The following is a 27,188-nucleotide window of genomic DNA, read 5'->3' on the forward strand; positions in this document are numbered from 1 at the left end:
TCTTTGCATTGGAAATGTAGTCTTTTACATTCTAAAGAGTAGCAAAGCAAATTCTCAACACTGAAATAAAAAAAAGTATACAGATATAAAGAAGAGAAAATTGCTAACTGCCTACACATTAGGACAAATGTTGGTGTTTTTACAGGATAAATGAATGCAACATTTATGAAGGTAGTTGGCAATATTTTTTTCTATACACAGACACACGATTTCTTTAGTTGTCTGCAGAATCAAACTGCTTCCTCTTCCTTTCTTTTTTTCTCTCTGCAAGCTGACAGAGCCTGACACACGGCAACTTAAGAAAACACAAACAGCTTGAGAAAACACAAACGGATGAAGAAAACATTTCCACCAGTTCGACAAGTTATGCATTACATTTTCCAGAACACTTCAAATACAGAGGACAGGAACAAATACAGAAAACCCACATAAACAAAATGCATTATGCAAAACAACAGCAGACAGAAAATACAAGCAAATATAGCAACAGTGCAAATGCAGGCATCTGAAGTGAGCTGCAACACAACAGATCCTCTGGAGATGAATGGGAACCTTGACGTGATTATTTTTCTTGCATTTGCGGTAAACTTCTGAACTTTTGAACATGCATATACTTAAAATTCTAATAAAATATGTTGCAATATTTTGTTCACAAGGTTTTTAACTGCAAATTTTGTACACAAGGGAACAGTTTGTCAACATCTGTTTTTTGTGTTTTTGTCATAAAAACATGCCATAAATGTTGTATGCACCTGACAAAGAGAACCCATATTAAGGGTTACATGGTCCCAGAACTGAAGTCCCTTAGTGCCATAACAAAGTCCCATAACTGAAGTCCCTTGGTGCCATAACATAGTCCCATAATTTGAGACCCGTAGTGCCATAACGTAGTCCCATAACTGAAGTCCCTTAGTGCCATAACATAGTCCCATAACTGAAGTCCCATAGTCCCATAACATAGTCCCTAACTGAAGCCCCATAGTCCCCTTAGTGCCATAACATAGTCCCTAACTGAAGCCCCATAGTCCCCTTAGTGCCATAACATAGTCCCTAACTTAAGTCCCATAGTCAACCGCAGTGCCATAACAATCCCATAACTGAAGTCCCTTAGTCCCATAACTGTAATATTTAAGGTAGCTAAATATTGCGATAATAAATCACTGTTAACTGAAATCCAACGATGTCTCCATCTTTGTTATAATCAACTTTTTTCCAATTGTTTTCACCATGCTGGCACCAAAATGTTACATTTGCGTTTAATTATTTCATTATTTTATAAAGAAAAAATACAATATCCATACTTGGCATGTGTGTATCAGTGTATATAAAGATGGACGACACCTCTCTATCTGCTCTTATTGTACAAAATTGAAGCCAATATACCCCCAAGGTGGGCGCTGCCATCTTGCAGGAGGGGGGCGCTCGAAATGTTTTGGCTTCACTTTTAGGGAGCTGTCATGTCATCCATCTTTTCATACAGTCTATGGTGTGTATCTATACAAAATATTTCCTCATAATGTACTGTATCAATATTTTCCCCAACCCGAGCTATACAGTGATATTAGACCCTGTCATGTTAGACTTAAACAAGACCTCATCGTACATCTTATTAAAATACTGACTGAAAATAGAGGTGGTTGGTTATATTCCACTGTAATTTCCCAAGTAGATTTAACATTAATGCATGAAGTGTTTGACCACTTTGAAATGTGTTTATCTGCTGGATGTGTCTGTCTGCACCTCTGCCCTCCTCCCTCTCACACTGCACCTCCTTTTTTTTTTTACCTCTGTTTTGACAGATGCCATGCTGCTGGTGGCTCAGAGACTGGAGGGACCGTTCAACATTGAATCTGTCATGGAGCCTATTGATGTCAAGATATCAGAGGCCATCATGAATATGCAAGATAACAGTGCCCAGGTCTCCTACAGGGTATGTCAATTACTTTTAAACCCCAGAGAACTAAAGTAACACCTCAGACAGGCTGTTGAAGTCCAACTTTTGTCCAAGTGTCAAGAAAATGAGAGGAGCTCACTTCGAGTCCCACTGAGCTGTGTGTAAGGCTGTCTAAGGTGTGTAGTACAACACGTTCTAATTATGTCCAAGTTTAGGTCTTGTATTTGAATTATATGTTTCAATTTGGTCAGTTAATCTTAGTTCAACTAACAGTAGTTAATGTGTTTCCTGTGTTTTACTGCATTTTTCTTTGCCCACAAAATTGTAGTCAGAACGAGAAAAAAAATGTAGGTGGTTGTGAAGCATTTTTTCAGCCTACACAGTTTCCGATGCCAGCTCTCATTCAGAAGCGAAATGCTCTGTTGGCGTTCCCATGCAGCAGATGCAGGTTTGTTTATGGTTTAAGTATATGTGGTATTTTCCCAAAAGCCCGTAAAAACGTTACTCTGTCATCTGAAATAGCATTGGTCACAGCTCGTAGCTGAATCACCTATCAACGTGGTCACCTCAGCTTGATGAAGAGCACTGTCACGCTGGTGCTGTGGGGGGAATTCGTCATAAGACCTTTACAACAACAGCGTTTTCCCCCTATTTTCTGCAACCGATGTAATTTAAAACCCCTGACAATTGGGTGCCCCGTGTTTTTTGTAATTGCAGGTTTTTCAAGGCTGCGGCCAGCCAAAACCCGCAGAAATGACTCGGACTACCCGCGGTGTTTCGGATGTGTTCAACGCTCGCTTCAAGCCGTACAGCCCAGAGGAGCGGCCGACCACTGCAGCTGGCACAAGCCTGGACAGACTGGTAAGCAAACAGAGCCCAAGCTGCAGTTTGCAGGCGAGACACTGGTTCCCTGTAAACATCATTTGTCTTTCTGACTTGACACTGTTGATTAAAGCTGGTGATTTGCCATCGTAAGCCCCCGGAGCCGGAAATTAATTCTTTGTACTTGTCCTCCATTCAAGCCCCTTTTATCGATTTGTGTTTGTTAACGAATCAACAGCTTTACCCCGAGAGGGCAGCGGGAAGGTGCGGCGCTCTGTGCTCAGTGCCCTTCTCCTTCTCTGTGTACCTGGCAAACAGAGAAGAAAGGGATGAAAGAATTGATGGATAGATTTTGTGAGGCTGACCATATCAATTGTTTGCTGTAAAGCACACCTTTATTTTCTATCAGATTAGCCGTATGTTTGTTGGATTGGATCTTGATACATGGATTTCCATCTCAAACAACCTTGAAACCTAAAATGCCTCCTCAGGGTAAAGGTCAACACGGAGCTGACAGACCAATTCGGCTGAGAGACAGTTCTCATCATGGATTACCTTTGCAGCCACAGTGCCCTTCCTCCCTCCCCTCTAGCCCTGTTCAAAGTGAATCTCTTTAAATTGTGTCTCAGTCATTTTTCTGTGGAGCTATTTTTAACACAACCCAAAGAAAATGTTGCATTATTGACCCTTAAAAAGTACCAAACATTCGGGCTGCACAATTAATCAAATATTAATCCTTCTCACCATTTTGGCTTCCCACGATTAAATAAAAATGATTGACAGCGATATTGATGTCAAAATGCCTGCACCGCCTGTGCAAAACTCTGCTGCGTCTCAAATCAAGTGCTCTTTAAACTAACAGTCACTCCCCCAGGGGGCCATCGACTTTTAGGGGAGCTAGCATCTCATGTGGAAAAGTAAACAACAGAGACGGTCAGGAGAAACAAAAGTCAAATATCTGGAACAGAAGACGAAGAGCTGGTCCCCTGAAACGGCTCGTGATCAGTTGTTTGGAGGTGTTTCAGGTTCAAGTGATGTTAAAGATATAATCTTAAAGATTTTCTTCTAAAGAGTTGCGAGTAAACAGTAATCTACTACGGCTGAACAAACAAAGAAAAGATCGATGACTACAGATACAACTTCAACCAGTAAGTGAAAATCCAAAGAAACAAATTTGACGCTCAGATGAAGGCAAACAGTCTAAAAAGGAAAGCGACCGTCAGCGAGGAAAATCGTAACAAAGAGAGCTAACCGTGGACGTCTGTTTATCTGGGACGTATGCACCCATAAGTTGCCAACAAATAGAACGAAACTGAGATCATCGAGATCATATCTTTAAGCAAGAAAAAGTAATATGCAATGAGTGCATGGAACCTGCCCCTGCGCCGCAAAGCGACACCTGTTCAACAACCTGAAAAAAACCTCAGAGTGCAGTATGATGAGAGTATGAATTATATTTATTTTTTTCATCTAGGAGATGCACTGAATTAATGTAAAGAAGCTAATTTTAAGTCTTAGTTTGATGCAAAATGTGTACATGAGTTAAAAGGGTTGCTCGGTTTATTTAAAGAGCAGCTCCAGTCGTGTTTTAAGACATATACAATGCTCTCCTTGAAATGATAAATTGTGTCTGATATGTTTTTTCAGCAAATACGTTTAATAAACTATGCACTTCCAACCGCCCCCTCTGTCACAAAAACAAAACACGTCTCTGCCATCGTTCAGTGGCAACTAGTTGAAACTTAGCTAGCTTGAAATGTAGTAATAAGTAGTAGTAACGTTAACGTTAGTAGTCTGTAGTGAGTTTGCAAAAATTACAATGACGGTTACAGCTGGCTCGCGCAACGCCGAAGTGGTTGCCATAGGCTACACATAATGATATGTGGAGCGTCACCCTGTCCATTAACGGGATTGGCTCCTTAGGTTTGTGACGTCTCAAACCTGCCAATCTGAACACGTGTTGTTTAGCCTGTCCTTGGTACACTGCAGTTTAAAAGCAGACAGGCCCAGCCATGGAGATGACTGCTTATGTTGTCCCTGATGTGTCTTGTAGCTCATGAAAAACACCACATGGAGATGTTTACAAGGTGAAACGCTTGATTTTCACTGGAGGGGGTCTTTAAATGTGAAAAATGTTGTCCCGAAAATTAATTAATAATCCTGATCTCAATATTGACGTATTTGGCCATAATGGTGCAGCCCTACCTAACATATATAAAAGCAGGTATCTGTAAACGCAGTCTCTCCTCAGTGTTTAAAACATGCTCAATGAAATGTTTGTCAGGTTAATCATTTACTTAATGAATACTTAATTTGAAAAGCAGCCGTTTGGTTGCCAGCAGGCTCCTGAAATCCCACAACAATAAGTGATATATTTGCTCCATTCAATACTAATTATGTTTTTGCAGAATCTCATTCATTCGCCACGCGTTTCTTGATGTCTTATATACAGCGGTTGCTTTTTTCTTTTTTTTTGCTTTGTGTGCTCATCAACGATTTCTTCCACCTACACTGGAATAATTAAGCCTTTCTGTCTCCCTGCCTTTATGCTGCAAACCAGAGGATTGTTTGGAATGCGATGCAACACAGTGTAAGGTTCAAACATTTCATACTAATTTCATGTGTTTTCCCTGGAAGTAACTGTTGAATGCATTATGACTGGAAGCACATAATGTGTTGTATTATTCTGTGGTTGTGGGTGCATAGGAATGGGCTCAGAGCATTAAAGATTTACAGTAAACAAGCACTGTGACCTGTTAATCCCAGCGGTATGCAGCACTTGGTGTGCTAAGTGTCAGTCATAGTGTCATTTTCCTGTCACATGGGAGTCGGTGTCAACCAGTCTCATTGAATCAGCAATGAAGTTGCAGTTCGGCTGTGGCGTATTAGACTTTCTAAAACAGGAGCTCTTCAGACCTCGGTAATGGCCTCTGTGGTGTCGAAATATCTGCTGATAAACATGCAAATTTTAAGTTTCCAACACCACAAGGGTTGTTGAACAAATGCCACGCTGTTCTCCGCCAGCGAGATCCAACATGAGCCTTCGGCAACCTTTGCATCTATTCCAGACACTTCCCAGTCCGAGACCCTCGCTGCCTCGTAGCTAATAGAGTCAATTCAACGCGAGGAAGGTGACCAATCAGCAGGTGACACTGCTCCGTCAGAGCTGGCAGAGGGCAGAGCTGTGGAGAGATGGTGGGGGGGGGGGGGGGGGGGGGGGTGTTGCAGCCAGCATCTGCTCTAATGGTACGCTGAAGTGGGGGCTCCAGACTGCTCATGAATAACCGGGCAATTAGCCTGCTGGGAGGATCTCACAAGATCGAGCTCAGTGACAGGAGCTTGTTTTTGACTTGCGATAACTAGACTGGTTTACATGCACATTTTTTATCCTTATTTACAAATAAAAAATAAAAAGTTGCACTATATTTAAACGGGAATGTGAAGGAGAATTGCAGGAAAATCCCTCCAGGGGCTTGTAAAGTGGCTTTCTCCAGGCGGGGAAACCATTATCAATGACTGTGTGCCAGAGGAATCCATACTGATTATTGTGACCACAGGAAGCTGCAAATTGTGACATGTGCTGTAACTAGGGTGACTGGGTTCATAGGGGAGACATTGGGACTTGCTTGGTTTGTCTTCTGGCACATTACAGCATGGTACAAATCTATATTTTTATACATTAAATCTGCAGAAACTGATTTTGGCCACTTGGAGGAGTCACAACAATCCGTAAACTCACTGACATTTAAAGTCACATGGCAAACCTTTCTCAGATGCAGCAGATACAGAGCAACATTAGCATCCACTCAACTTTCAGCTCTGTTTTTGTCTCCACTAATTCCTGAGGGAAATATTCGACTCTTTAGCCCCTAAATGCTCCACCACGTCCACCGCCCAGTCGTTAACTTGGTCCGCCTGCTGTTTGGTGCTGAGCAAAGAGCGTCTGCTCGCTTTATTGGAGCTTTTCCCCTGCAAACAGCTGCCTGCTGCGTCTGCAGAAACCAAAGTGAACCCAAACAGCAAAGTTGCAGGCCTGAACACCAAAACAAAGAGCTGAAACATGCTGTAAAGCTCAGCAGAGCGGAGAGGAAGTGCAGAATCAGGTGATGCTCATCAGTGGGGTTCTCACTTTCAAAGAACCCTTTCACATCTAAGTTGTTGTGTGATCCAGTGTCAGGTTTTGAATACAGAAATAATATACCTTTATAGGTTAAACACTGTAGTTATTACCAAACTAAAGCAGTGCAGCTTCTGTAAAAATGAGCAGACACGCCTCACCGAGCTAAAGCTGGATGAAATAATCAGTGTAGGTCAGAGGCGTCCTGGTTGAGTGCTGAAGACACAACTGCAACGTTCTGGGTTAAACTCAAGTTTTGAACCTTTGTTGCACATTATCATCTTCTTCGATCTCCCATAATTCCTGTCTGCCACCTCTCTCATAATATCATATAAAAATGCAATAAAAGTGTGTAAAAGGAGACTAAAGAGCGTCGCGTCCGATGGCTTAATGATCTATGCAACTAAAATAATCCTGTCAAACAGGGCACCGGTTTAGCTCAGTAGGTGGAGGTCCTCGTTGCAGCCGCTGCGGGCTCGACTCCGGCCCCTCGGCCCTTTGCTCTCCCAGTATTTCCTGTCTCTCTTCAGCTGTCCTATCAATTAAGTCATCAAGAAATAATCTTTGGTCAAATATTTGGTTCAGCTTCATGAATGTAAGGATGTGTCTTTTTCTCATGAAAGTTTAAAGAAGTTGTGGTTTGTTGGCCGGACAGCAGATTGAATTTCAACGAGTATGTTGCACTTTTGCCGCACAAAACAGATTAGAAACTGGCAAGTACATTTTAAGAGTAATAAAGGAATAGCAAACTATTTAATTTCTTATTAAAAAATAGTAGAGAGTAGAGTATTTTTTACCTAAAGATGTGAAAGTTAAACTCAGTGAACCCAAACCTTCGTGTGATGAGTCATGTCGTGGAAACACTGAACTAATGTAATGGTAGCGCTGGTTTGTTCAGCCGACATTGAATTATATATGTCGGTTGAGGTCATATGTTTTTGATACCACACACATCTGCTGTGGACTCCCTCCTGCAGCTTCACTCCACCTCTCAGCAGTGTAACACTGGTTATTGACATCCAGCAGGAAAGCAAAGGCACTGAAAGAACACGCAGTAATATGTCCAGACAATGCATGAAAGGTCTTTTCATGACCATTAACAGCATATTATTATTCTTCTATGAGGTAACAGCCAACATATTGGTATGCAGAATCTATGCTATTTGCTGTCTTGCAGCATTAAGATGCAGCATTGCGACTGTTGATGTACCTATAGCTCACATGTGATAATCTTGGGACATTTCCACTCTACCAGACAATAAAAAAAATGAACAAATGGAAGAAGGATTTGTTAAAGAATAATGGCTTTTGATCTCAAAAGGTAATTCCTTAACAGATAGGCGCCCCATGTACAGAGGCTACAGTCCTCCTCGCACTGATTGAAGGCTCGTCTCCTGATCTGCCGATCATTTGGTGCATGTCATCCCCCCCACTCTCTACTCCGGCGAGTGAAGCGGCCGTAGCCACTTCCGCTAACCAAAACACACTCTTAACTTACCGAAAAAACAGCAAGGATCCCGCTGTGTGTCCTGCAGCGTGTTTAACAGCAGAACAGCTTCTTGTGTTGGTCTGAAGCAGACGTTCGTAAACTTCAATGATTGTAGTGATTGTTTTAGTTACGTCTCCTCTTGCGGATCGTCCTCTACTCTGCTAATCCGGAACAGATTGGCTACAGCATCAAATAACTAATTAAAAAGTAAACTTGTCAGAAAAATGAACACTTTGACATAAATCAGCATGATAAGAACTAACTATAATGACAGAAACCATGTTTGAGATGTCCCATCTGTTAACATGGAGGAGGCGGGCTTTATGAAATATACTGCAGCCAGTCAGCAGGGGGCGATAGAGATGTTTTGGCTTCACTTTTAGGGAGCTGTCATGTCGTCCATCTTTTTATACAGTCTATGAGCTGTCCTATCAAATAAAGGCAAAAGCCAAAAATATAATGTTAAAAAATATAAATAAAAAAGCAAGAACTGGAGCAAGGTGAGCAGATTATATCCACACAAACATATCCTGACTTCCTGCTTGACTCATCTCTCTGCGCAGAAGAAGAACACATCTCCAGATGAAAGACAATGATGCTGTATTTGGTGGATGTGTAAAGTACGATATTGTTTGCGTAAAATGTTTGAGATAACTTTTTAAAGTGACAATATGTCAGATATATTTTGTCAGAACTTGTTCTGCTGCCCCGAAAAGGCCAGAGCATGAACATACACGTGAGATAATTGCAGCTTAAGTAATATCGCTATTAATACATTATAATATTGTGATATAACAAATAACCTACAGGAAACAGGGTTATGCATTCTTTAAAATATCTATGCTGCACCTTCCAATATGAACTTTTCACAGGCAATTTACAGAAAAAATTTACATTAGCCAAGTTTCAGCAAACAAGCAGCTTCAAAATGGACCCTTCTTCGTCTGCTCTAACAAACAATAAAGCCAGATATTTATAGTTTATTTATAATTCAATCGAAAAGGAACATTGCATGACTAGTTTATTCCATTATAATTGAAATCTATAAACATTATACTGTAAATGCAGGAGCTATTTATTGACAAAATGTTCTGTGTGGTCCTTGAACCCCCTGTGATTACCCTATGTGGCCCACTTACTGTTGTAGTTGATTAGCCCTGGTGTACGTGCTTGTTGCTGATGCATGAAGGTATATGCAATCATTTGTGTGGTATATAAACTATTACTTAATACATTACTTGTATTTTCGCTCACTTGACATTGTATCTCTGTGAATCCTCAGGCCTGAGGTGAGAGAGGAGGTGAGTGGGTAGCTTTCATCAAAAGCAATTAATAAGCAGCAGTGCTGCATTTTCAAAAGGGTCTGGTGTATTAAACAAACATGTTCAGTATCTGTGAACTCCCTTTTCGCACAGCTCGTTGGAGCGCTGGTACGCTTGAGAAATATCACAACACGGAAAAGAATAGTTAGTTTTTGCCTGAAGCCTTCTGTCAGTGCACGTCTTAAATGAAGCTGCTGCCTGCTAGTTATTTCCTCTGTACGCTGTACACTATGAATAGGTGTGAAGGTGTTAGTCTTGCCTTCAGCTGCTCTGTGCCGTCATTAATGCAGCACCCTTTACTGTATGTGTTCACGACTGGGATCCCTGCGAGAGAACATCTTTGTTGTCCCACACACTGTCCCCGTTTACATTGCAGCACGGCATAATTAGCCGTGACAGTGACACTGCTCCGCCTTGTGAAAGTTGACAATAGTTTAAAGTGTCCTTTGATGAGAACTTCTCGTCTTAAGTTTACGAGGCAAAGAATGTATAAAAAAGGATGGTATAAGGAGGGCCTGCGTTCAATTCTTGTGAAGCCTGGAGGAGCGGGCCCACCTCCGGCTCAATGAGCCATGACTGTTTAATTGCCTGACATTCTGTCAGAGCACACACCCTCAAAGCTCTGCGAGAAATGGAGATTTGAAAGTCCAAAGAGGGGATAAAGGCAAAACAGACTGTCAAGGCTCAGAGGCGCATTATAGATAAGAGGTGGAGCTTTTAATTTGACATTTGTTACAAGTTTGGTGCAGTTCAATTTAGCGTTGTTTCCTTTTGTCTCCCTTGTGTAAAACACGGCTCACTTTTTATCAGTTTGGCAGTAAAACAATAAAAAATAAGACACAAACAAGACTAGACTGTAGAATGAGCCTTTAGGGAGCAATAGTTTCAAAATAAAAACCTTCATCCATAACTTTATGTACATTTATTAAACCCCCTCTTTTAGGAGCCTCCTGGAGACGTGGCTCGGAAGTCGATCGCATGTTTCAGTTACGTTTTAACTCATTAAACATCACCAGAAACTACAATGTTATTCATGCACACGCAGGATTATTAATAAATGAAACCAGAGTCGTTAGTGTCCTGCTCTAACATCCTCAATGAATTCAGGAAGCTCTCTGCACAGAGAGGCAGCCAGGTCAGTTCATTTAGTATAATTAAAGAGTTTTCACTGATTTAAAAGAAAAATAGCTGGAATTTTCTGAAACTTTTAATTTTATTTTCACTATTTTCAATGTATGTATCACTGCCACAGTAACACACTGTCCTCCTGACCACATTTATTGTCACCTCTATAAACAATACAATAGATTGAGCACTATAGTACCTTTTTCACTACGCATGTTTCCATATATTTTGTTCCTTAAGATTTATATCTGATTGTCGTGCAAACACAGACGCTTGATGATTGTGGCTTCACATCAAATGGCAAAGCTATAATTCTAAACAAATTGCAGCTCCCCTTTCATCTGCGCAGATATAATTTACTCCCCACGTTCTCCTCTCCTCTCCTCTCCGTCTGTCTCCGTCTGTCTCCGTCAAAGCCAAACATTGTTTGAATTGTTGGACAAAGTAAATCTCTCTGAAAAAACCACAGTCACAAATTCATTCACAAACATTCAGGCGCACACCCCAAGGTTAGTCGAGACTTGCCACTGCAATTCCCGACTCCTGCTCCGGACTGCGAAATAAATAAAGTAGAAAATGGTCTTCATGGAAACTGCGATACACTTTAGAAAACACTCACAGATGGTTTCCAACATGGGGTCGAGGAATACATATTTGGGGTCAAATAAGAGTAAACAACAAAAGATTGTGTTTATTTCCCAAGTTTTTTCCAACCTTTTCTATTTTCCTATAAAATTCTGCTCTGACAGATATTCAGAACACATCCTGACAGCAAACAAAAGATCCCTCCTGGGCTGTGCTGCTTACTCTTTTTATAAACGGACACCTGCTGCTATGTGATTGCCAGATAAGTTATGACACTGTATTTCCTTCACCAAACTCACTTCTTTGATATTCAGAACATTGATCCCCTTAGCTCTGTAATGTTGTACAAACTTCAGAGGGTATGTTTTCTTTCATATCTTTGACGCTGCATGCATACTTTTTTTGCTGTGAAGCAGACAGCTGGGACGTTCCAACAAGAGCTACATTGTGATTGTCTCTCTTTCATGAGCTACCTCATCCGTCCTTGACCTATACAGTGTCTTTAAGGAGACTCTATACAGCAAATCCATGATGATAAATCCAACACTCAGTTTCTTCTTGTGATTATTTATCCATGTTTCCGTGCTGAAACCTGTTAGCTGTCCACTTCCACTTCCTGACACCTGGTGAGTCTATTGACCAATCAGAGACTGTAGCCCCTTAAACACTGCCAGTTCAAGGAGGGATTATTACACCTCTGTTACGTTCTGCCTTCTATGTAAAGCGCACGGAGACGGCATCGGAGGTTGTATCAGAGGCGAAATGGCGTCTGTAAACTGCAAAGCCGGCATGTCGGAGCAGCGCCATGTGTGTATTTGAAGCATGCACTGTTTGTTTACACCTCGTGCACGTTTTGCTTCCGCAAAGCCGGAACGCTGTGTAAAAACACACATTGGGAGCGTTGCTTGGTTCCTAACTTTCCACCAACCAGAGGCTCTGTTACTGCTGTGTGTGTCACATCAAAGAGTGTGTGTACAGTGAGATAGTAATCCCCCTGTCTCTAATCAATTGTTTTATACCAGAATAAGAACTGTAAGTTGTAGCTAATATGCTTGTTTTAATAGTAATCGTATGTCACAACGTCATCGCAATGTTAAACAATATTAAACACATGTGATGGAGTTGGAATCCCCCATCGTCATCGGCGTAACAGTGAAAGGGGACATTGTGCTTGCGGAAGATGGAGCCTAAGGGGACCATACACAGAGCAAATAAAATGGGCCCTAAGATGGAACCTTGAGGTACACCACAGGTTATATGGGCAGCAGAGAAGGAGAGGCTGCCAATCTTAACGGAGAAAGTCCTGTCAGTTAAATAGGAGGCAAACCACTTGAGGGCGGAGCCCTGGGTGCCAACCTGGTCCTTAAGAAGCTTCAATAAAATACAATGATCCACTGTATCAAAGGCCGCACTGAGCTCTAAAAGAATTATATGCACAGTAAGGATATTGTGCATTCTTACCAAATAACATGTAATACATAACCTGTAGATTCTCCTGTAGTGCATATTGATAGCGTTGTAATGCACATGTGCCGTAAGACACGAGCATTTCATGGCAGTTTACTTTAGTTTACACATTCTTTCGGCATCTTGTCACAAAAATCGACCAAAGTAATGTCAGATGACAAACAGCTTGCTCTCAGTTGTTCACAGTGGATGTGTGATTTGTCACACAGAAAATAAAAGCCTTGCATTGCAGCTTTGTTAGCTTCATGCCTTGGAAATGTATCTTTTGGTTGATAAAAAAAATCCTAGACCTCTGGGTTTTGTTTGTAAAAGGTTTATGAAATGGGAATTTCATTCCATTAAAATTGTATACATTATATTCGCCATTATGCCATTTTATTAGGCGCTGAATACGAGTAGCTCTCTCAGCAAATATATGGCTTTATTGGAGCGTCTCCCTCAGTTACTCACAGTGGATGTGTAATGTGTTAAAGCCATTGCAACATTGCAACTTTTTTTAAAAACCTGTTGTGAAATTCCAGCATTTAAGGCCACAACAACCTCAGAAAAAGCCCACTAAATCCTGCAGGCGCTGTTAAGAGTAAAACTCTGCTCATACACTTTTATCCACAGTAGTGGCGAAACATCAGAGCGAGTAAAGCGCATTCATTACTGGACCCTCCAAAAGCCACTTCTTCACTGTGACAGCACACGGACAGTTGGTGTGCGATATCGTCAGGTCTGCTATATGCATAATTGTGCTTATGTGCATTTCAATAGTCGGGAGACATTGAGGTCCAAAAAGGAACAATCACTCTTGTCCTATTGGCGAGCTTTCTCACTAAGAAAAGGTGACAGCCTGGTGGATCAATGCTCAGAATTGCTTCACAGCAAGAAAGTAAGTTCAGAACTATTTTTTTTTTCCCCCCATAAGGCACTCTAGTTTCTTGGATCCGTCCCATACAGGTCAATAAACTGCTGATAGGTGTAGCTGTGTGATTGTCTGTCTGTGTTTGTTAGCATTGTGAGAGAGCAGTGATGTGCCCGGGGTTTTTTCCTCTCCTTTAGCCAATACATGAGCTCCAGCCATCCATGACTCTGATAAGGAGTAAGAGTGTGAATGAATAAAAGGTAGTTTTTCGGTGAGGTGGCTGAGATCTGACGGGATTGCCCTTAGAAGAGTCTGTCGAGCTGCAAACTGGATCTATTTCATGTATGGAGGCTGGGTTTGAAACGGTGATATTACTTTTATCCTCAGCTCGCTTTCATGTTAGGATGAATTATTCACTCTTACAGTTAGAAATGGATAACTTGTAACAGTATAGCATTCAGTGAAGCTGAATATTCATGCTCAAAGTAGGAAACACTGAGTAAAACATCCGTGTGGTTTGTGAAGTCAGTTGTCAGGGGGAAAAAAAGAGAAACCGCTCCTCTCCCAAAATCTTGACCCTGACATTATATTTCTGTCGTCCAGGAACACGTCGAACCGCTGAAACCGTCTTGTTTTGGATACAGCTTAATGGAAGCAAAGTGGCCTTATCCACAGCTACATTCTCCGAGTTGTTGTATCTACTGACCTCTGCCCGAGCCGTGCAATTATGTAGATTCCTCAGATTCTAACATAACTTCGACGTACTGGTTCTTTCGAAGACCACGGAAAAGTAAATAGTCTAGAAGTGCATATGTGGCATGATTGTTTAGGGAATTGTTTGACTGTAAAATAAAGAGTTCCAGCGCTAAGAGGTGGCACTTGAACCCACCTGTTTTTGATGATTTATTAATGGAGAAAGGTGAATAAACTAACATGAATTGAAAAGCATCTTAATTCAGCTCCCTTTTCCAGCTAGCCACCCGTGCAGTACACAGTAGTCGAAGCTCGGTCCTGGTTAGTGGTCACACATGAAGGCAAGGCATTTTGTCACACAGCTGTGTTTATTGTTGGTGAAGTCAGACAGAAAGTACCTTCCATTTCTGAGCATTGCACTCTGCTCTGATTGCAAATACGACCCTTTCACCACATGCACACTATATACATCTCACAACAGGCAGACGCCTGAAGCCTCCGACATCCTTGCGTCTGCATTGTTTGTTCCAGCCCCGCAGTGACCGTACAGTATGTTCTGTCTGTCGAGCGTTTACATTAAGGTCTAAAAAAGACGCAACATGCAGGAGAAGTATATATTTCAGTCTACTGACTCAGTGTCCAGAATCCACAGGTCTTTGAAGAGACATTTTTTTTTTAAGCTTTATGTTTGTGTTTTAGGTTTACAGCTCGTCACCAGATCGGGAAAAAGGGGAAGGCTGGGTGGAGCTGATGTGGGACAGGGTTGGATGCCAGGAATTGGGATCCTGGGATTTCCCAAAAATGCCTGCAAGAGCTCAGGATTTTTAGCATCTTGGCAGAGAATTGTCGTCTTTATTAGACATATAAATCTTCTGCCCCTGTGACACAATCACTCAGAATTAAATGGTAATTGGATTGTCTCACAGTTTAAGTAAATGGTTTTTTCTGGTCTTAAAACAAATTGCTCCTAACACCACAACCAATTGAATAAACATCATTATGCTGTACATTTTCTGCAGTTCTGTGGGTAAAATAAAATGTGATTTATTGCAAGCAATCCCAGGAAAAGAATGATGTATTCACAAAACGTTTTATTTTGAAATGTCCAACATCTCATTTTATTATCCCTGATTCTGATTGGATAATTATGGCATTCAAAAGTCTGCTATTTGTCAATAACAGACCGTTGCTATGAAGAACAGACCGTTGCTAGGGGTTCGGCTCTAATCAGACAACACGGAGGCCTGACCGCAATCATATCAATCCGCTGAAAGAAGTCAAGTAAATCTGACGTCGGTTTATTGTTTCTGTAAGTATTAGCCGTGTAACCTTCAGGGTGAGACAAGACCGGACAAGACCCTGTCTGGGGTTCCATTCTGCTCTACCGACCTGCTCACTGTACATTAGCCCTTACTTAACAATAGCAACACATGGACTCTCAATCAGCCCAATTTCTTCTGGTATGTGTTGAGGCTTTTAAAGGAACTGCAATTTAATAACTTCTGCCCCCTCTTAAGCTTTTAGCCGTGTTGCTAATGGCACATCTGTCTAAAAACGGATTAGATGTTGGGCCAAAGAATTAGGACTATATTGTCTGAATCCTAATTGTGCTAATAGACAGTATTAATGTGTGGTAGAGCTTTAGCCCCCCTCAGAGGAAGAGCCTGCATTATTTATGTTTGTTAATGATGTGAGTTCAGATTTAGGTCTGTGCTGCCAACGAGTTTGTACTTGTACATTTAGAAGATTTAAAATACTGTACTTTTAATGGACAATATAGAAGGTGATGGCATTGCTACTTTAATCTTGTCAAAGTAAAGGATCTTAATAATCCATCTAGAACATAGACTTGCTTTTTAACCTTGTGTTCGCGCACACAACCATCTGCATCATGAACGTAATTGTTCACATACTTGTCTATGCGCTATGTGTGTTACTGGAGGATACCTCTAGAGGGCACAGGCCATATGCCACTACTGTACGTGCAGGATGTAAACAACAGACATGGCGACACTCGAGGAGGTTACTATTATGTTAATTCTGAAATCAAGGCAGAAACAGTGACAGCTTTTGCGTGTTCGGAGGATAGAGCGCACCATCGGCACCGCCCCCACTCTGTTTCTCCAACATTTTCCTCCGTGCACGGACGAAACAGCTCCGGGTTTGTTTCTGTTTAGTTTTGCAGGTTTCTATGACAACTTCTATAATGGAACTTATCTGTCTCCAGGTATTTTGACAGGCATGTTTGTCGCTGTGACACAATAACACATTGTACAGATGTGGATATTGCGAGCTTGGTTTATCAGCTTGTCTTCAGAACTTTCTGCCATTGTTGTCCCTGCTGTCACATCCCGTCTGCCCCTACCGTTCATCTGCATACTGCATCCCGACGCACGTAGTGCCAATGCTTCAGACACGCACATGAACACGTAGTTAAAAGCAAGTACATCTCTTGCCTTAATCCTTATGTTTCTTTATGGTTGCTGGCAATGTCAGACAGTTATCAGTAATGCTCAAGAATATAGATAAAGATGCACATAGTGTCCATTTTGGATTCATACATGGAGAGCTGCTGGCTTTTAATTGCTTCATCTCTCAAAAAAGTCAGTATAAATAATTTTGAATAAAACACAGATCCACTGTTCACTTCCACTGTACTGTAAAAGCCTTAACTGCATCTTCTCTGTGGTAAACAGGTCATTGTACTTCCAGTTCTCACCGTGTGTAATTGAGGAGGATTCAATCTCTCCGAATGAACATAAAGGTTCAAAAAAGGCCAGTTTGTGTGGGTGTGTAACCATGCAGATGAGTGTCTATTTTTACACACTACAAACTGTCTGTTGTACAATCAAGACTGCACACTCAGGAGTGAGTACTATGTTCAAAGCCATTTAAAGTGACCATTGACAAAAGTAACAACAACTCACCACACGCCAGCCAAAGCAGAAGAAGTGCATGACATCTGCATACAGACAGTGGTGGCTCTAAGAAGTCTCACCTTAAGAGAAGAGCTGTGTTGGTAGATGAGAGCCCTCCCTCGTTACACAGCCAACACTTTGTGTCAGATTGAAGGTCATAATTAAATAACGTGTCTGACGAACATGCAAGCAGACGTCTCCCATAGCAGCACTTCCTGACATCATCAGGCGATCAGAGAGCTGAGGTTACAGCTGCTCAGTACGCCAAAGCTTTGTGACCTTGGTCCCGTCATGATAAAGACATCACACGTGCTGTATTAAGCCAAAAGGTGCGACAACAATAGAATACTTATCACGCACGGTTCACTGTTGTCATTCACAAAGGAACGTCAGAGGAGTTGTCAAGGAGACAGACAGGATTAGTCAGCTGTGAACTTACAGGCGTCTATAATATATGAAGACTTATAAGAGAGGAGATATATAAGACGTGTATTAAAAAATGACCTGATTGATTTTTTTCTGAAACCGGATGAATGTGTGTCTTTGTATTGTGCAACGAAGGATAACATCTCCGATAGTCACACTTTGGACACCATTTCCGAAGCCACCTCGAGGTGGTTGAAAGTGAACTTAAAAAGAAAAACCAAGGCCATATCACAAGTTCTGTAAATCACATTTAAAGGGCCAGTTCGCTGATTTTCAACCTCAGTCCTATCATGCTATTATTGGGAGCTGCTGGCATTATGATCGCCCTATGCCTTTGCCTCTCCAAACGGCCCTGGAAAACCTCCACCTGACTACGTAAAATGCATCATCTGGTGGAGGCCTGGGAGCTTGCTAAACTACACTACCTCAATCTAGGACGCCTCCGATGTCATGTCTCATTCAAAATCGTCAGGTTTGAAGGATTTTTTAGACGATCCACCGGTATATTCTCTCTCTGAGCCATTGCCTGCAGCGAAACGGTTGTATTTAACTCCCGCGTCTCTCGCTGGGCCGTTCCTTTCAGAGGAAGGGGCGCAATGCACGCTGGGTGTTGTAGGAATGTAGAATGGGCGAAACCACAAGCTGTTTGTCAAATATCTTTGCTTCTATCGATTACAGAGAACACCAGCTTTGACTGACAGTGGCTTTTTCCAGGGGCGAACTGCTCCTTTAAGAAAACAATTTCAGGAAAAATAAAAGTCACTTTTTACACAAAAAGATGAGAGAACGAGACATTTGGAAACAAACAGCACTAACAGCATGTGTAGCAGTAACATTCAAAATCCTAAAAGCCATCGCCTGATAATCACTTTACAAAAGATTACCTGATGAACGAAACATTGGGATTATTAAATGTTTTTGTGGCAAGGCTTTCCCTCTGCTGCTGTTCTTTGATTGCCCTGCACCTATATGTGATGCGATAACTTCTCTCCCTCATTTCTACAAATAGCCATCAAACATGCTCATTTCACATACACTATATACACTTCTGCTCTGTGTTCCAAAAAATACTTGCAAATGGCAATATAATGACATTTAAATTTCATTTAATTTTAGTAGACTTAGATATATATGAAGGAAATTATAAAATAAAGTCGCCAAAATGTATTCTCAGTGTGATACTTATGGCTCTGTATGTGTCACATCTATGTATATGTACGTATATCTGTATATAAAAGTTATAGAAATCTGAATGGCCTCACACTTCAAGCAGCCTGTATAAATATTTAGAATCTTGTATTTTCCCTGGTGCATTCACATGTCATTTCCACCTGATACAAAAAATGTGTTAGTATCTCGAAAAGAACATCTGGAGGTGCTGAGCCAGATGCCCGGTTAGTTTTGCCATCTTTTTACAGAAATATACCCAACAGGGAAGTTCACCTAACGCTACCTCCTCCTGCAGTCTGAAGCAAACCTGGCAGACGGCCACAGATGACCCACCGTCTAGACTGAAGGAGCGCAACGCTGATTTACATCTTCCCACGGGAGAAAAACAGGACAGATGCAGTCACATCTGTGATCACAGTTATGAAGACACACACATTTGTTTTTAAGAGTAAACAAACACTTCTTTATGGATATAGGCACTAAAGATGACAACTGTGAGTGCACTCTAGGTTTGTGGAGTTATAGACTCCAGACTGAATGCTGAAGTTGCATAGATCTGCTCCAGGCGTAGCAGTTGCAAGTTAATTTTAATAAACCATAAATATGTTTTATTAAAGTCTTAACTGGTAATGAAACAGTCTGAAATATTAGTGATGCCTCTATATGAGCTACAGAAGCAAACAAGATCAAGATAGTTCTATATTTATGCCTGACCCACAGCCGATGAAGCAGTTTAAAGCGTGCACACAGGAAGTGCCTTTGTTGACAATTTCCACAAAGAAAGATTCACAATGAGTGATACGATTGACTGTCAATAGACAGCAGGGCGTTTTTTTTTTCATTAGAGAACACTACTTACACACAAAATCAGCAAAGAGATAGGACTGCTTTGTCCACAGGGGGCGCCAAATCAACACAAACAAAACAGTTCCTCAGTAGCTTTAAATTAAAGCAAATATTCTCGCAGAGGGGGATGCCTGTAGTCCACCAGCAGTTAAAATGCCAACACTATAATCTTTCTCAAAAGAAGGTTGGTGATTTAAAAAAAATCACCTCATAAATGGTCTTTCCCTACCACTAATGCTGGTGCCATAGAGACCCTGCTACTCTTCATATCTGTCAATACATTAATGAGGCACATTGGCCCCATTGCACTCTGGGCTGCGCGTGTCTCTGGGGAGCTCGGGCAGCAGGGAGAGAGCGGGCCTGCTCATGATTGCTCTGTTCTCCACAGTGCATAGCTTCCCTTTAATCATCCCCCTTTTTCAAACTTCTCTTGTTGTAGCCTCGGGCCAATCACAAGCGCAAACTCGCTGCTGCTTCATCAATATTCTGTCATTTCTCTCACTGTGGGATCATAGTGTGATAAATTTCGCTCACCGGGATGCACCGTATTGCCCCGTTGTGTAGATACCATGGGACTGAGCAAATGGTTGGAGGCGGTATTATGTAAAATGGGTCCTATTGTGCGTTGACAGTATGTAAATACTACATGAACTACAATAACATGCAGCCATTTTTCATTTAGAGAAAAGACCATCATGTTGTGTGAAACAGGCCAGCTAACGTTGGGTTGTAACAGAAAATGTGCATTGACTTATGTGTGAAGCATCATTTTAACCATGAATATCCCCGAAATAACAAAAGAATACTACGTCTTGTTTTAACTTTACAATATAATACGTTTTTGTGTGCTTTCTTTATATAAATTGAACTGATCAAACCTGAGTAAACCAGCCTAAAGAGACCAAAGTTGTTGCTTTGTCATTGTGCATCCCTATTTTTAGAACCTGCATTATATTTCTTCTCTTTGTGTTTCTTCAAGGTACACAGAAATCCAGTCACATTATATTCAAGGCGTGATGAATAACTTCTTCTGTAACAATTATGAAGACTGTTGAATGTTGAAAACAAACCTCCATGATGTCAAAGATCACATATAAACTCAGTGCGGAATCAAAACTTACTTTGATAAGAAAGTCACAGAATAGCAGCAGATTTAGCAATAACACACTCAAGGTCGTGATGTTCTACTGCATATCATCACAGCTGTGATCCGGTTGTAGATAATCACAACCTCGAGTGTGATATTTCTTTTATTCAACAGTTGTACAAACTAGAGCCTGACCCGTTTATCGGGCAGCCGATTTTATCGGCCGATATTAGCATATCACAGATACATCGCATCGGTAAATATATTCTCTGATATGCTCCGATATTAACATATGAAGTTCAGCAAAATATAAAACATAAAAAGATTTCTGGATGAGTTTAAAGCTGTGTAATTATGTTTATTGCCGAACAGAGGATGCTGTATTTAGGGTTAGGGTTAGGGTTAGTTGTTATTTGTCGATACATGGGACTCATAGCTCTCCCTACAGCTGGAGTCAAGAAATGCAACAGCCTCCTCACTCGTGGTTACAACTATAAACCAGCACAAAAATGACAATTACCAACATATGCCTTATGCAGAATATGTTCCTAACAGACACATTACAAACACTAACAAAAATTATTTGCATTTTGGAACATAAAACAGCAAACTTAACATCTTAACAAACTACTCAGTCAGCACTAAGGCCTCAGGCATGATGTTAAATGAGGACTGTCCGAATCGCACCGTCCACTATATATATGTGTACATATACATACACATATATATATATATATCCTTAATATCCAAATCGTTATCGGGCCCATAAATCCAGTATCGGTCAGGCTCTAATACAAACAACAAAAAGTAGTAGAGAGTAACAATCAACAACAGATTATTTTTTTGCTCCACCAACTCAGCTTGTTCCACAACTTAACTTAAACTGGACTTTTGTTGCCAAGCAACCCAAACACTCTCCTGCACTCTGTGTCTACAGGTTACCACTGATCTGCGGTTTTTATCATGTACATTCATCTGTATGTTTTAATTCATCATCAACCAGTGAAATTTGAAATTAGTCTAGACATACAAGGTCTGCTGTAATGTTAATTAAACAGTATTCAGAATAGTAGCTGAGGCGGAGTGATACACAGAGTGAAAAGTCCCAGTGATATTGTATTCTATATTAGCTCTCATGGAATGCCTCTTATCTGATCAGATTACTTGGTCGGAACAAACCGTTGTATAATCCAGTTTAATGTACTTGTGCAATTCCATCAACACACTGTATAGTGCTTTTAAATCTTACAGTATGTGCTACACTGATAAGAGATAAATATTCATAACTACAGTTTGTTCTCTCAGTAGTTTCTCTATCTTTCTCTCTGTTCCTGTCAGATCAGATATATCATTAATATGGATCTCTCAACACCACTGTTCAAAACTCAGGCTGCCGAATCAAAACAAATACAAAATAAAAGCCTTTTTGAATAACAATAGCATTTCACTTTATGTCAAGTATCCATTCCCAGGAAGCAGCATAATAACAATCTCACAGAGCTGTCCCTGACAGAGCTGTCAGCGGGAGATATAGGGAGAGATATACGCACTGCCCGGGCTCAGGCTTTGTTGAGATGTCATGTTAAATCATGTTTTAGTATTCTGCTGTGGCAGCTTTATGCGAGGACATAATCAGTTGTAATCAAGGAAAACAAGGAGGGCGGCTCCAGCTGAGGGTTGGAAAAAGCTGGCCGGCCTGAAGAATGATGCTAAAAATGGGTTTATCGTGAAGACATGGGCGTGTGGGCCGGCGGGGGGAGGACAGAACCCACCGCCTGCAGTGTCATATCAAAGCACATTTAAGTTTTCAAAGTGGTTGTGCTGTTTTTCTTTGCTTTGGTGTTCCATTCCCATCTGTAAGATAAACAGCTGCCTTTCTCGTCTCATCTATTGTGAAGCCACAGAGGGGAAACATATTTGCTTTGGAACCTCTGCTGATGGATATTGATTGGACGAAAACAGCCCACATCTATATGCACTCGGGTAGTTACCTGCTCTGACAGTCACCTTTTGAGGTGAATGCTTCCAGACAAGGACAAAAGACACCCGACAAAGGGGCGACAAGTGCTACTCAAAACATTATCACAGGGGTCGTTTACGTGCCATGCTTTGGGAAAGCCAATGTTATTTCTACTCTGTTGATTTTTTTAATGCGCTAAAAATGCTTCCGAGCCAGATGGCACGTCTTGGTTGAGAGAATCGGCTGTTTATGTGTAGTCCTGAACCAATGAGCAGTGCTTTATGACGTGTTAGACAGCAGATTAAGTAGCCGTGTCCGGGGACAAACACCCACAGGGCCTCAGCACCCTGATACTCGACACTTTAGCAGTCTATTTTTTGGCTGCATTACCGCATAGTGCGCCCAAACTTAGAGAGCAGCTTGTATTAGTCTTTAGGACTGCCTCGGTCAACAATATAACTTGATGAAGAATGTGATGAAGAGGCAGTGCTATTCTTAACGTGGCCTTCCTCCTTGTGAGAAACTATTCTGCCCGTCCTCATAGCGGTCACTGGTCAGGGAGAGATTTAACGGCACGGCCAAGGTCTTTGGTATGAGCAGAACCGACTCCCTGACCTCTGTAATTGAGATGCAGGAAGAATACTGCATTCGTATCAAATGAAAAACTATTTTGATGCAGACAGGACGAGCAGTTGCCAGGGAAAATAAGTTGATCGAGGAGTTGTCTGCCCCTTGTGGTTTAGTGGCGAGACCTGCTGCTGCCGAGTCTATGATTAGATTGAACATGCACTCATTTAGCTCAAAGTTGCAGCCGAGGAATACGCTCTGTGTCAAGCGACAATTTCATCCCGAGATAGTTGCTTGAAAAGAGACTAATTGTTAATTTAGCAAGATGGAGGTTTTTTAGGGAGCATGAGACAGAAAGAGAGAGAAAGGGGGAGATTTACCAGCTGACAGAGCAGCCAGGGGAGAGGCTGAACGCTGTAGGTCAGCTTTGGCAGCAATGTCAGCGTGATATGTTTGCAAAGGAAAAGTTGGAGTCTGTTCACATGTTTCCTTTTTTATTTATTGAAAGGCAGATAGCACGTCCGGGCATTATCCCACAGCCAGATAAGAGCTTAAGGCCCCTGACATTGTGCTGTCGCCAGGAGTGCGACTGCAGCTTCAAAGCCAGTGACACGTCAGCTTTTGATCGGAGAATAGGCAAGGGCATCTGCAAACCAGTGGTCGAGGTACAGTTCAGTCACATTTCTGTGCAGAGCTGGAAGGTAGCACACAGCTGCCGACTTGTTAACATGCAAACAGAAAAACTCATGTTCTGCCTTTGTGCGCACAGTCAGCTGCATGCACACAGAAGAGACTGATGATAATAAATAATGCAAGAAATACTTTGAGTATCTGTAAACACACAGACTTTAAGCCGGCTAACACCATTATCTCACTGATGCATGCTGTTGTTTTTGGAAATAATCATATTCTGTAAACACTTCCTCGTGTTTGTCCGTTCAAGCTAGCCAATTACATCTTACAGCAGGTAAACACCGTACTGTATGTCCTGTCAGAATGTTGGGATGGGTTTTATTTATGGTGAGCGGATAGAAAATATTAAAGGTGAGGTTATGTTGGATCAGAAGCTTCCAGGCTGCTTCTCAGAGCTGTTTGCTGCTGAATTCATCTCCAGTATTGTGCTTTAGCCGCTCGGTAAACTTCCTGTCTTCCTGTTGCAGAGGAGACAGAAATAGCAGGAAAAAACAGATTTATTTGATTATATCCGTGATTCAATTATTATGTATTAAAAGAGGAAATTCATACGCACATGCCTGGATGTTCTACAGTACAGAGAACAGGCACAACGCTCATGGTTATATCACTGTTAGGAAAGAGATGAGGGTTTTTATTCACAAAGATCCTTAGAATAGGAGTCCAGTTTAAGATCACTGGTCAGCAGTGACGGACTGGACCTGACATTTCAAACAGACAGGCCATAATTTTCAAACCCAACACCAACCCAGCCAAAATGTTAACAAAATAAAGTGAGAGAAGAAACTACACAGCCTGACTAGAATCTAGAAATTTGCAGACACATTTATCACTACAGCCGCTGACGAATGCCAGAACTTCTTTCAGACAATCTGAATAGCAGCATTCAAGTCGAGGTGAAATGAAAAATGTAATTTCAATCCTTTTAGATCACATCCCCGGTAATATTGTGCATCTATTTGACAATATAGGCCAAAAAAAATACAGAAAAATAAATGTCTTCTTATTCTTATATCAAAATCCAATCTTTTTTTCTTCCGGTAAAACTAAATTTCACGCGTGCTTACTGCACCAAACAATTTTAACCAATCAATCTGCAACATTTAGCCATAGAGCACCAAGAACGCTCGGTCAGTTAGCTAGCTACTGTGCTGTGGAGAACGCCTGTCTACACCCACTACTCAACGATCAAATCAAATCCCTCTATTGATATGTCCCGCCTGCACGTCCTGTTCCACTCGGAAATACGTCACGATACGGAAGCTAGATATTCGAAATGCCGTTTCAGCTCGACTTTAAGGCACAGAACAATAAGATACAACAGCCAAAGTATATAAGAACAATTATTACACAGCTGTGTTAAAAACTTGATTCTGGTTGGTTAATTACAGCCTTCTGTTATTTCTCGATAACAGACCGTTGCTATGAAGAACAGACCGTTGTTAGGGATTCTGCTCTAATCATACAATCAGGACTAACTGTAAACATATCAATCTGCCGGTAAATTTGACAGCGGTCTGTTTACAGAGGGAAACAAAGAGAAGAGCGGGAAACAGTGAAGAGCAAGCAGTAAAGGTTAAATGATGCAAAAACTTTAGGCTACAACAGAGAGATCTGCAAATCTGAATATGGCACATAAAGTACCTAAACATTTATAAGCAACACGTACGGGATGCGGCGGTGTTTAAAGACGATGAATAGAAAAGAAAATGTCAACAGACTCAATCATTAAAAACTGACGTTAGCTCATGGTGATATGAGTAAAAATGGCTAGGTCAGCTCATTTTAATGCAAGTAAAAATGGCTAGGTTTGCTCATTTTAACGTGAGTATAAACGGCTAGGTTAGCTCATTTTACTGCTCATAAAAACGGCTAGGTTAGTTCATTTTAATGTGAGTAAAAACAGCTAGGTTAGCTCATTTAAAGAAGGCTAGAGTTAACCGTTGCTATGGATGCAGCTCTCACTGTGAGTGTAACAGACTATTTTTAAACAGAAAGTGGAAATAAAATCATGTTTCAATTAATAAAATCATTTCTAAATCCATATTAAATTATTGATTTCGTAAGTAGGTAGCCGCATATTAAGCGGGATAATGTATAGTTAGCTGGTTATTATAGGACAATTTTGTAGGGTGAGACAAAACCTGTCTTACCCTACAAACTTACATTATCCCTTAAATATATGCGTCGTATCTTTTTATGTATGTAACAAGCTGATGTAAGTGCTAACTTAAGCACTGCTAACTAAAACACTGCCGTCATTGACACCAATAGCTACACATACGCGGCCTTGTTGATGACAGCTTTCAGAATAAATCTGTTACCTGTGCACAATTTTCACTTTGAGACACAGAGTTTTATTTGTTTTCTACACACACTTTTTCTCTCTCTGGATCGGTCAGAGGCCCTATTCTTCCTTCCTTCCTTCTAGTTTGGCAGTGCTGAAGAATCCTCTCGGGACTTCCCATGTTTCTGCCCTCACTTTCCCTTTTCACTGGCTAAAAGAAGGGTGGCATGTGTGTTTGTATATTTAGTCATTTAAAAAACAATCTCAAATGTTTTGGGCTATTATTATAATTATCATTAATGCAATGATGATCCATTCAATAGGCCATGTTCAGGTTACCCTTCTGGCACTTACCCTGTTTCCAGATGGCCAATCTGTCACTGACTCATCCGGCAATGAAACCTTTAATTTCACTTACTGTCAATGTTGTAGACTGTGATAAAAGAGAGAAAGACCAAAGACAACAGAGTCACATCAGGGGAACAGCAGGGGTCAGAGAGAGAGAGACACAGTGACGTAGTGTATTACTCATGACAGGAAGCATTGTGACTGAGGGGATAAAGAGAGAAATAGCCTCGCCTTGCTGTAGCTTTCTTTCCTGAAGGTTTAAATCAATGCTTAATCAGGAACTCTGTTCTTTCTTTTGAGTCAGTCCGACAGTCAGCAACCTGCTGTTAGGCCACCAAATGTGTATAAATCTGCTGCTGAAAATAGTCCCTCAGAAAGGCACTATTTACTACTCTTTGAGTAAACTTCAGAGCACAGCGTAATGGAAAATTTTCCCTTGCAAACAAATACATTTTTTGTCGTAAAACTCACAAAGATAAACGTCTCTCTTATAGCGTTGTTATGTATTAAGATTTTACCACA

The 27,188-nt window shown here is 41.1% G+C and overlaps 1 protein-coding gene across 1 annotated transcript in view; it reads left to right on the top strand.

The window, feature by feature from the left end:
- The window catches only part of LOC138592473 (glypican-6-like), a 101,521-nt gene that overhangs the window by 67,561 nt on the left and 6,772 nt on the right, over positions 1-27,188 (top strand). The window contains exons 5-7 of the mRNA XM_069663289.1: positions 1,800-1,930; positions 2,612-2,755; positions 5,277-5,306. Coding sequence (XP_069519390.1) covers positions 1,800-1,930; positions 2,612-2,755; positions 5,277-5,306 — 305 coding nt within the window. The remainder of the gene's footprint in view (positions 1-1,799; positions 1,931-2,611; positions 2,756-5,276; positions 5,307-27,188) is intronic.

This window comes from Semicossyphus pulcher, unplaced genomic scaffold, assembly GCF_022749685.1.
Source record: "Semicossyphus pulcher isolate SPU_LCO1_2020_fin unplaced genomic scaffold, fSemPul1.0.p SCAF_15, whole genome shotgun sequence".
Classification (NCBI taxonomy): Eukaryota; Metazoa; Chordata; class Actinopteri; order Labriformes; family Labridae; genus Semicossyphus; species Semicossyphus pulcher.